The sequence below is a fragment of the Onychomys torridus genome, chromosome 15 (assembly GCF_903995425.1).
Source record: "Onychomys torridus chromosome 15, mOncTor1.1, whole genome shotgun sequence".
NCBI classification, from domain to species: domain Eukaryota; kingdom Metazoa; phylum Chordata; class Mammalia; order Rodentia; family Cricetidae; genus Onychomys; species Onychomys torridus.
In genome coordinates this window covers 2551733-2564124 of record NC_050457.1, presented here as the reverse complement: position 1 = coordinate 2564124, position 12392 = coordinate 2551733, and the positions used below count along the sequence as shown (strand labels likewise).

At 38.7% G+C, this 12392-nt stretch overlaps 1 protein-coding gene across 3 annotated transcripts in view; it reads right to left on the bottom strand.

Moving 5' to 3' along the window:
* Nucleotides 1-12392, bottom strand: part of Kiaa0825 (KIAA0825 ortholog) — a 424652-nt gene that overhangs the window by 214531 nt on the left and 197729 nt on the right. For all 3 annotated transcript variants that reach the window (XM_036206767.1, XM_036206766.1, XM_036206769.1), the window contains 3 exons: nt 9427-9583; nt 6188-6346; nt 4319-4413 (listed from right to left, as the gene is read on the bottom strand). In XM_036206767.1, coding sequence (XP_036062660.1) covers nt 4319-4413; nt 6188-6346; nt 9427-9583 — 411 coding nt within the window. The remainder of the gene's footprint in view (nt 1-4318; nt 4414-6187; nt 6347-9426; nt 9584-12392) is intronic.

Here is a 12392-nt window from a genome sequence, read left to right as displayed (position 1 = left end):
ACAGGTCCCAAAGTGATGGCCAGAAATCTGCCACCACCACCCCTTCGGCTGTTCCTGCCATCATATTTAATTGTGTTTGCTCAAGTTGAAGCCAAACTCATATGCAGTATATTTAGGTAGTTAAAATAGCATAGCATTCTACTGTATTCACAGGTTATTTTCAATACCACAATGCTTGGGCATTAGTCTGAGTAAATAAGGTAAAGAGAAGAGAAGCAACCTAAATTTGTTCCTGTGGCAAGGCAAACAATATCAAATGGCAGTCTGGAGCTCAGCCATGGAGGAAGAAACAGAGCACGCCTTTGACACACTCTCCAGAACTGCAACCACCATCTCATTCGATAGTCTGGATTTATTTTAGAGAGAGAGGGTGAAAGTAGGAATGGAAAAGTAAGAAGCAGGGGATAAGGACCTTGATGATTTCAAAAGATCAGTGTCCAATCACAGCACTTACTCTTCCAGGCAACAGAGGGAAAAGTGTAGAACTGATCTATGTGCTGGTTTCTGAACCTCCAGGAGTTTTTATTTTCTATAATGGCAAACTTTCTAAGTTGAAACACATATATCATTGATACACATTCAGGATCTCTTTCATAAGTTTTCTGATACTTCAGGGATTTTTCCAAATGTCTCAGAAAATAAATCACTCATAATTAATTTACAAAGGCTGGGCTAGAGACGACTGGCAGCTAACTCTATCTCAAAGTGTTCACCTCCCAGCTTGTATCATTTAACAGATACAAATCCTGTCACTCAAATGTCAGGAGACGATGAATCAGTGAATAACTGACTTTGTTGCTGACAGGGTTATGGCTTGAAGTAGGCCAATTAATTAAAAATAAAGACCAGCTTCCTGTTCTTTTAATCTGAGCCAAATTTCACATAATAAAAATATAAAAATAAACCAGGCATTTTAAAGAGAAAGATTACAACTAACCTGAATGTCATCCAAATGTTGAAAATGTAGAGGATAAATATACATTGCTATAGTGTTTTTAACTTGATATTTACCAGAAAACATTTTGCATACCCTACATGGCCGTTAATACAGCATCACATTTAGGGACAACCCACCCTGTGCTCACCTGCTAAAAGCCAACTTTTTCCTGTACTTCCCAGTCCTCATCTATAGTTATTTCGGCTAGTGCTGCCAAGAGCCCACAGTGCCCAGATTGTTCAAGGCATCCATCGCTGTTGGTGTTAAAACAAAGTGGTGCTAATCACATAGAACTTATGCTTTACTGTACATGATAGAACAGGAATGACAATTGAGATTCCAGTCATAGTTAAGAAAACACCACAGAGAAGAGAATGAAGGGTGACTCGCATGACTCGCAGACATTTTTAAACAGCTGGTAAGGAAAGAGCGATCACTTTCAGAAGGTAATATTTGTCCCAGATGGGATGGGGTTGTCCTTGTGAATTGCTGGGGAACCTCACTGTGGGAAATGGAGAATTCAAGGAACCTGAAAAAGGCAGTCTACAGAGTGTCATGGATTAGAGAGAGGCACTTCGATGTGAGGCTATAGACGGAGCACAAGGACTCATCAGGGTGGCCACTTTAAGCCTTACTCTGCCTTTGGAATCAGCACAGAAACTGCCTATGTAATAAAAGCCAGAATTGCTCTAGATGCAGATGTTCCTGGCACCCAGACCTCTCCTGAATCCATTCAGACTGCCTCTCAAGTACTCAGCTCCAGGTCCCTTCTCATGAATGGCTGTCCTGGCCTCCTGATTCTTGATGGTTTTCTTCCTGATTGTCTTCCAAACTCATATGCCCTATGCCTGGATAGCTCTCTTGTCTAGCCTTAACTATTCATTTAGGCCTGGAATTGCCACAAATTTGGTGGCTTGGAGGATTCATTTCACAACTATTTATTTATTTCAGACAAGATTAAACATAGGACCTCATACACAGCAGGAGTACTCTACCAACTAAGCTACAGTGAATATTCACAGTCTCCTTCATAGTCTGCAAGACAGAACTAACGCTGGGCACCTTCCGGCAAAGGTATTCCAACTTACAAATATTTTAACACTCTTGGTGCGTCAACACCATGGAGTAGCTATATAATTCCATTTTATCTATGTGGGAATCTATAAGCTCTTGAGAACTCAGGAATCCTACTTTGTCATGCTTGTTCTATTCTAGGGACAAGAGGAGTCTGTTCTGGTCACTAAGGCACTTTTTAAGGGAATCAGGTGGATGCTGTCCTCCTAAACACTTTTTAATATTTGTATATTGAGTTTGGTTTGCTTTATAGCATCAGGTCTGCAGTCAACACTCAGCTTCATTCTTGTATGTACGCTACAATCAGTACAACATTATCACCGAGAAAAGGAGCAGAAAGGGGGTAAGTCACTTGTGCAGTTGGTGATTTGATGCTGAAGGGCAGAAAAATACAGTTGGGCTGCTCTGGTGTGTCTCCTTTAGCAGTGCCTAACCCTAAGACCACACTGCGAGTAGGAAGTGTCACCTTGTAGAGACCCTGGATGGCATGTGTACCCCTCCTACAGGCTCACTGTTCTGCAGTACGTTTCAGAGAACCTCACTATTGAAAAATTCCAAACTCTATTTTACAAGTCAGCATTTTCAGAAAGGTCAAAAAAGAGAGTGGTTTAGAATTCTAGAGATAAATAGCAGAAACCCTTTTCTTACTAGCTCAATATCAATCCAAACTCATACAGAAAATTCTAAAATAAATGAAGTGATGGCTGGTAGTCCCCTCAGGTGTCTCTCATCACTCTAGGGTGAATCAATCAGGCTTGTTGCTGCTGTGCTGTCCTGTAGTTTCCAGTAGAACATTTTCACGCCATTCTTTAAACTCTAGCTTCTTACTAAGATTAGATTGTAGCTGCCTCCGTTAAAGATTCGTGAGCCTTTTCCAAGGGAACTGTCTGACCTGCTATTTTGGAGTAAATTTGCAGGGTTTTTCTTTTTCCCTTACTATTTACTCCTGCATATATCTCAGAGAAATAGACTTTAATATCTAGTGACCGAATTGAAATAATTATTAAACGATATTCTTAATAAACACAGATACAATATGCAATTTCTGTTAATGCAGAAATTCCTTAGACTTGGATATTATACAATGCAAATAAAGTAAGTTTTGAAGGCTGTGCTGTCCCTAGAGTATCATTTAGTTGATTAGAAGCAGGAATTTACAACTGAAGAAAAATTAGGAAATTATAATGTTTAATCTGCATAAACTCAAAACTTTCTGAATAGCAGGGGGAAAAAGCTTATCTTTTCAAGAGTATTGCCAGATAAAAATATTGTGCTCACACCATATAATTTGGTTCAACAGGGGACCTGGCCTCCCTTTCACCACCCACCTCTCACATTTCCAGGTAACATGGGGATGGGACCAGAGTACTTCCACCAAACACTAAAAATGAATAGCATGCAGGCTACCTGCTGAGGGAAATGCTCTGTCCTTCAAGAGGAAACTGGTCATTTGTTCAACTTGGTCCTAATAGGTAAATGATCTTAATTTACAGGCAAAATATTAGAATGCTATTATGGCCACATACCTAAGGTATAACTTTTACTGGTTTTGCACGCATTGGTGTTTTGTTTTGTTTTGCTTTATGAACTTTCATTTGGGCAAAACTTCAATCTCTTTTATACATTCTCTTTCATATGCTAAGATTTCTCAAGGATAATATAACACTTCTACTCATTATATTTTTCAAGGAAAATAATATTCAATATTTTTGCAAAAACATAGAGCTACATCACAGAGATTAAACAGAAATTAATTTCCATTCTTAGCTATAAGCCTAAAGATGACATGTGAACAGTGAAAGAGTGTGTGTGTGTGTGTGTGTGTGTGTGGTGTGTGTGTATGTGTGTGTGGTGGGTGTGTGTTTAAAACAACGTGCACATGAGGGTATAGTAGATACTGGCAGAAAAGTAAAACAATTCAGTCTTGACAGTCTTACTTATGTTTACCCTGATTTGACTAGATGATTTGCTCTGGCATTTTGCATACATTCATGAAATTGCTGTAAACAAAAGTATACCCTGATAATGACATTCAAGCCAGTAACTTTCTGTGTTTACAATAGTGAACCATTCAATATACAAAGTCAAAAATATTTAAAATTAAGAAAAAAATCAACTAATTTTGCAACTATTCATTACAAGAAACTGAATTTGGAGGGTGTACATAAAACTTTAGTCTTTATTTAAGATGGGTGCCTCAAAAATCAGAAAATAAGTGATTACCTTGCCAATAAAATATTTTCACTTCTCTTAAAACTGACATACATATTACACATACTCCCTGAGCCCCAGGTTCAGTCTTATTACCTGTTTCTGAGCAGTGCACTGAAGGTCATCTTATCCAGTTGCAGGTAATTTGGCAGCAAGTTTGACCAGTTCCAGCACCATGTTGCTGTGGCCGCCTGTTGATAAATGAGAAGACACTATTGTTAGTTATTAATCAGAATTAATATCATCAGTAAATTAAAGCTCCAGCTGTGATACACTAACTAAGAAGGAGGGGGCTCAGAACAAGGACTTTGACAGATAACATCAATCATGTCCACAGAGGAAGTGTTTATTCCAATAAGACAGCAATTAATTTATAAATCCATTTGAGGATGTAGTCATTATTTATAAAAATATAAATCAATTTCTGGATTCGTTATTTTCCCAAGTGTTAATGGCATTTGCCCAACAAGTTCTGTTGGGAGGGTGATTCTGAAAAGCAAGCACAGTGGCTGGCTAGCTTCTCATGGATGACATTACTTCCCCAGGTTGTTCTCTAGTACCTCAGTGTGGATACAAAAGGGAAACCTAGTAAGCACTAGGCCTCAAACTGTAAGACATAGTTCAATTAGAATTGGGCACTATTGCTACTATTATTTTTTGTTAAGAAAATGTTTTAATGGGAAAATTATAAGAATTTCCAAGTGTAAGTAACATACATGATTCTTTTCTCTCATAAATAGACAATTTCACAGAAGAGTAGGGAGAAAAATTACTGTGAAAAATATTCTCATAATTCAGAACTTGGTAAACATGCTATTTATTTAAGTGAAGTAAGAGTGATTTAATAGCTACAACAATTATTTGTAATTTAGAGCAACCTAGTGTGCAGTATAAGAAGCACCCAATAAACTGAACCTTATATGATAGGTTTAAAATTCTTCTAGGAACATCTGCTCTGTAAACTAAATGGTTTGGATAATAAGACTCCAGCATGGTCTTTGAAATCCAACCAGAGCTATCCCTTGTCACTGCTGATAAATCGAGCGCTCAACCCTGTCGTAGAGCAGGAGGATTCGCCCTGGGCTGTCAGCACTGAAGGTCTTATTCTACCGCAGCACTGACGGATGTGGAGTAAGGCTGTAACAGGCATGGTTAAAGTATTATCTGCATGCCAAATTAGGCCGGTGCTTAATTCTTATTTTCACCAGCACTCTAGGTCAAGCAATCCTTCTCTTCTGCCCCACTAGTTCAAGTTGTCTGTCAAGAAGGTTCTAGGGAAATGAAAAAAAAAAAGGATCAAACAAAACAAAAACAATCCAATTCACATATTTTAGGAAAGATAATCTTTTTTAATGAAATTACTGAAGTGCACAGCTGAGACAATGGCAAAATCTGACTTTTAAAAATATATTGTTTTTACCATGCTGACTTTATTTTAAATATTTTTGCTTTAAAGTCATTAGAAAATCCATTTTAAATTTGGGGATGTGTCTAAGGTTATAAAAAATCAAATTTATCTCATGCCATTTATAATAGGTGCTCCATGTTCCATGATTCATTTAAAGTATTTCCTAATTTACCTGATACATTCACAGAGACAGAGAGATGCCATATAATCATGTGTCCTAAAGGAAGAAGGGCTGACTCTCCAGAGTGGGAGAGTGACAAAAGATGCCTGGCTCTTTGGGCCTTACACAGACACAGCCTAACAGCAAGAGGATCCAAGTGAAAGTTAAACTTTATAGACCAAACATCCAAACCAGTTTAACATGGAAATGAGTGCAACAACTTAAAACACTTGTACATGTCATGTAAATAACAGTGTGAATTTTGTTTCCTAAACAAACAAAGTGTGTGTCAGGGGGGGAACACTATGCATACAATAGTAAAACATGGGTTGTGTCTTACTTCTGACGTACAGAAACCATACATTTAAGTTTAATTTTACACTTAATTTCCACATACCTGATCTAGCATGTTTTCGCTAAATGTCTTATATACATGGAAAGGGTTAAAAACAGGAGACTGATCTTCTGCATCCCTCAAGGTCACCTTCAAAGGTTGGCTGGGTAATGGCGTTTCCTCTGAACCATTCGTAGCGAACAGTTGTTCTTTTAAATATTCCTTCAGGGAAAGAAGTGCCATGTCAGGGTGGTGAGAAGCACATATTCTCTTTAATAAGCTGGTCAATATCCCAGCTTACACTTCCAGCAAGATGACAGTGTGCTGCTGGCCTTGGGAAGAACACATACTCAGAGATACATTTCGCAGTAAACCTATCAAAAACAAGTTAAAACTAATGTATTGCATAGTTTTAAAAACATTTAATGAATTCTCATACGATGAATGAATGCTTGGTATGTCACAATCTTTTGAACAGGCATTGTCTCATCATTGGCTTCATGTGTTGCAATGTCTGGCTACCAAAACACAACTCGAGTGCAGGAAGAGATTGCTCTTTCATTCATTAAATACAGTCACTCCCTACTCTGGCTCAGCAGAGCAGTAAGCATCCTGATGTTACTGAGAGGAGTCTCATTCTGTATGGGCCTATTTATAATGCAAACTCCTACACACTTAATTTCCATGCTGTGGACTGAGAACTATCAAGACTCAACAGAAACTCAAAATATGTGATTCTAATCATCCAAGTGCCAGTGCAGTCCTGGACCAGAAGAGACATTCTCCTGCATCATAGCTCATTTTCTATCCATAAATAAGTAAGGTGAACATCCCTAATCTGTTTTATGGGACTCTTTTGGGAAAGCAACAAATTAAAATGACTAAAAGAATACCATCAACCTAACAAATGCTTGCTATTAATAAGTCATTTAACAAATAAAAATAAAGGTTTGCCTGGCTTTTTAATATACCACAATACATTTTCCCCACCAGGTTTGCAGCTAGTACACATTTCAGAGTGTTAGATCTGAAAAGAACTCCAGGGGTCATCCAAAACCCTTACCACCCCATGTGACACACAGGCAACAGCAGCAGCCTGTTAGAAAGGCAGACTCTCCTCCACCGCCCAGTCAGGACCATCCACTAGCAGGAGCTCCAGGGATAGGAAGGCAGCTGAAAGTTTGAAATATTACAGCCCAGCCACACTCTCAGAGGCTGGCTCTGAGTGGCCAGAGGAAGCCAGAGGGCTCATGGAGTTGTGACAAGAAGCCAAAAGATCTAGTCTTGTTTCACTGGTGTGTGTGTGTGTGTGTGTGTGTGTGTGTGTGTGTATGTGTGTGTGTGTGTGTGTGTCTCCTTACACCTTCATGGATGTACACTGTATCCATTATGGAAAGCAACTTTCAGATCCTAAAATGCTAAAAATCTAAATAAAGTACTACTGTAGTTGACAACAACAGTGATTTCTTAAATTTTGTCATTGCAGAACATCTCATGAAATAGATCAGTTCTGTAATGACACAAAGACTCTTATTAAATATGATTAGGTAATGACAAATCTGTGAGAAAATCACTTTATGACTATGGCATAGAGCAGAAACAAACATTTTTTCCATCATAATTTAAGTAAGTTTTTTTAAGAAATAAAAACTCACTGGAAAAGAATAATTTGCTTTGCTACTAGCAATTTTTCTTAACTCATTTCCATTGTTAGAACTACATTTAGCCTTTCCTGCTTTCCACTGTTTAACAAAAAGGTAAATTTGCTGCCAATTCTGAAAAACACTCTCTCCTGTGTTTTCTCTGCTATGTTGATAGTCCGTGCTCCTTAACAGTCAGGTTCTTAGGCCTGCTGGAAGGCTCATTCTGTTAAAGCTCTTGCTTTACAGCCCTGGCAATCTGAGCTTGATCTCTGGAATCCCACGCAAGGGGAAGGACAGAGGATTGATTCCACAGAACTCCCCTTTGACCTCTCATTCACACACATCATGGACAGGCACACTTGTGATCATAAAACAGCAACACTTTGTTGGGACTGTGGGTAAGAGCACTTGCTGTGCAAGGATGAGGACCTGAATTCAGAGCCCAGCACCTTTATAAAAAGCCAGGCTTGGGCCCATGCACCTTCTACCATGGCAATGGGGTCTCTGGAGAAGGGGAGGTGGCTGCAGACAGGAGGGCTGCTGGGGCTGGCTTTTGCCAACCTAGCTCCAGATTGAGTGAGACTCTCTAAAGAGTAAGGAGGAGGATGCTCAATGGGTGTGCTCTTCCCTGAAGTCTGTGTCCCCTGCTCTCAGCACTCCTTTGCTGTCTGTAGTTCCCTGTGTAGGGTGAGGCTACTTTGGCATATCTACTGTTGTTGTCCTTGATCAGCTCAGCTTTGGGCAGTCATGTTGGTACGACTTCATGGGTGTAGCTTCTGACACTCCTAGAATAACATTTCTCAGAAATTGTCCCTCAAGCTCTTCCATTCTGTCCTCATTTCTGTCAGAGCTTTGGATGCCACATAAACAAGGCTCCCAGGGCAATCATACTGAAAATGCTGCCTTGCTGTCCTCACAAGAAGCCTTAGCCAACCTGGCTAACCATATATGCCACTGAAGAATGTGACTTTCCAAGGGAGGAATTTCAGTTAACCAAAGCTAGGTAGGCAGAATTGCTGAGTTCCCCAAAGAAAGACCACAGCGGAACTGGGTGTGAGGATATAAACCCTCAATCCCAGCATTCAAAAGGCACAGGCAAGCAGATCTCTGAAAGTTCCTGGCCAATCTGGTTTACAAAGCAAGTTCCAGACCAGCCAGGCTACATAGTGAGGACCTCCCTGTCTCAAAGGAAGAAAACACAAGCTCAATACTTCCTGATGACTTGAGATGTTTGTTTTGTTATTACATAGGAAATCTACAACTTTACCAACTCAAGAATGATGCTTTCAGGAAAATAGCTATGTCTCTCCTCAGAAAATCCATTATTTCTACAAATACCAGATTTCACCATCGGCTGAATGGGCCACAAATACACAATTCCCAAACTACATCTCTCATCTCTATATTTCAGAACCAAACTGAGCTTATGAGCCGTGTTATTGTTTAAATCATATAAATAAAACCCATATTGTTTCAGGAAGCCGTTTTCTGTACATGCAGAACAGCCAGGGCTAAATAGATTCTATTAATAATGCAATATTGAGTTTAGTATTGACTTTAAGAAGTATTATCACCTCCTTGACTAACCCTTAGCTGCCAGCAGACGCTGCCTCAGGCCAGTACACATCTAATTGCTCGGTAAAAAGGCCGTTTCCCTACCTCATTGAGCTGCATGATGTGATAAATTTGCCTCAGGTACTCGCTGCCACCTGGTTTGTGGCAGAGATCCAGGACCATCGCGTTTGTTTTCTGCTCAGTCAGTTCAAGAGCGGTATCTCCTTCTAAGCCTGAGCTTTCCTCCATCGTCACCAATGCACTAAACACAAAGGACGAGTATGTATCAGTGATGAGGGACTGTACTGATGGGAAGAAGAGAGAGTGAGTGTGGAGAGAAATGTACACTGTGTATTCAAATCACCCATAAAGACGCTCTTCAGATAGGTTTGTCGTCCCAAACCACCGCGGCTCCAGTACACTGCCCGGGAACAAAGCACCTGAAAGCATTTTTTAAATCTGAATCATTTCTTTGAAAAGAGTTCTTTGTTGAATTTAAACTCCTATCTATAAAACGCTTCCCATTAACTGTAATTGTTGAAATTATTATAATTGTGGGATGAAAACAAAACATTGCTTTTTAAGAACATGTAAGGAATAATTTGTATTTTCTCTTTGAGGACAAAAGGACTCATTGATGCTAGAAGCAGCTTTAGTATCCTGTCTCTTGTACATGCCTCTTTACACCTGTGCTAAGCACATCAAAGTCTAATTAATGTGTCGAAATGCAGCGTCTGGAGTGTTGAATAAAGGACAGGTGCTTCAGGACCACTGAGCATTTTAAATTGACCTTTGACACCTGTTGCCATAAAAAAATAATAATACTCCCTCTCCTAGTTTTTCTCATAACAGATGCTTATAGAAAATCACTACTCTGGTTATTATTCCCCACCCCTAAAAGGCCTACTATCATCCTGATAAGAACGTGGAGGTTACAGATATGAAGTATTTCTTTTTGAAAGTTTCTGAGTTTGAGAATTATTTGTATATTAGCAGGAGATGACAAAAGTTGAGACACCTCCAACTACACCAGTGCAAGCATGGGACAGTCTTCCAACTACACCAATGCAAGCTTCTGACAGTCCTCCATAGCATATGTTCTCTACACTAACTTTCTTACTGTAAGTGCTGTTAGACTGTGTTTGGCTTTATGATCTATTTGTAGGCTTGTTCATGGTTTTATACTGTTTTCCAGAATAAATGGAATTTACTATTGTGTAATCAGCTGTATGCTTCAGTTCATTGCTGAGATTTTGCCCTGATTATAAAATTAGTTCTGCTAAGAGTCAGTGCTGTTGACCTAAGGACTCCAAATGATACCCAGCTGCTGGACATTAACTTTGATATTGCTTCCACATGCAGCTTCAAAACACCTCTGTCTCTTTCACACACACACACACACACACACACACACACACACACACACACACAGGAAATTTAAGACTACATAAGTCTTGCTCAAGAAAATAGAAAATAAAGTGACCCCTACTGACTTAGAAATACTCATTAGCTACAGCAAATTTTTTAAAAGACACTGTTACACTAAGAGAAATTTGCACCTATCATTTTAAAACTGCAATATAGGTTGCAAGCAAAATTTCTTGTCAGGTTTTGCAGAGGATGACATTGAGAAAGTTGAGGCCCCCTGACAAAGGAGGATCTCAGTGTCAATCCCTGAATTGTATCCTTTCCTGTCCATCACTGTGCAGGTGAAGCAAATGATTGCATTCAGTCAATGCTATGATTAATGAGTTCCTCTCTGGATTTGGGACTGCCTATCAATCATGTCATTAGGGAGAATGTGCCCTGAAAGAGGCAGACCTTAGCCAAGCAATAACTGCATTAATCTTAATCTGTATATGCACCCAGCCAGCCAAGTCAGGGTCACCATGATGAAAAACAATAGTCTTCAACTCGACAAATTACTTTGCAAAGACAGACATTTCTTTACTTTTGTGGCCGTGTGTTCTCCAGAATCTAAGTTGACTGTTTAGAGCTTGAGAGGTACTACAAAGTGAAGGTTATTTTAATGAATAGTAATGCTTTCAGGCAGCATGCAAGACAAGCGACATAAGATGCCTCCTCTCAAACTGTAGTTATTTTCATAAAACCAAAGCTAAACCTGAATGCGAATGGAAAAGCCTAACTAAATGATATTACATACTTCCAAGATAATCTTTTTGAAGAATTTAACAGAAAGATTTTTTAATTTAAATTGTTGCATACATTTTTTTTTTTCTTTTAAAGAAAGAACCCTTGGTAAAATAAAGCTAAGGCAACCCTCCGACTGATGCGGACATACTGATTTGAAATGTGTTTATACATTTTCCTTGTAGTACAGATCTATGAGATCAATTTATGAGAACATAGGAACACATGCACACACACACAGACACACAGACACAGACACAGACACAGACACACACACACACACACACACACACACACACACACACACACACACGCTGGATAATCAATCTAAAACCAGAGTCAAGAAGAAATATATCGATAGCATATAAGCTCAGTAAACTTGCCCTCTATAGTAAGTCGATTTTAACTTCTTTTTCAAATATATATGACAAATATATTTAAGCCTAAATTTGTGTATATAGTATCATTTATGAAATTAAGAAAGTCATGGTATTGTGCTAATTATCTTACTTTTAAGAATCTTTGGGGGCTAGAAAACATTTTAAAAATCAGCAAATTCTCATTTTTCTGCATGTTGTAAAAAACAGCTAACAATTTTTAAGTGCTAGCTAACCAACTACATCATAGACAATATTCTACTGTACGAGATACTAAATGTGTGGGTGTTCATTTGTTTTTTTTTTTAATTTTAGAAATACCTTTTGAGGGAAAATATCTTAGGAATGACTGGAAGTATTATTTTGAATATATCTTATTTATAAGAATTCTAAACCAGCAAGCAGTATCATACATTCTACTTTGTAAGCATAATCAGATCTGCTATTTTTAGCCTTCTTGTTCTTCTCTCTTTCTTTTTTATATCCACTACCATGAAGAGTGACATTTGACCTTAATCTTTTAGTCACTGGCTTCACCCCGTA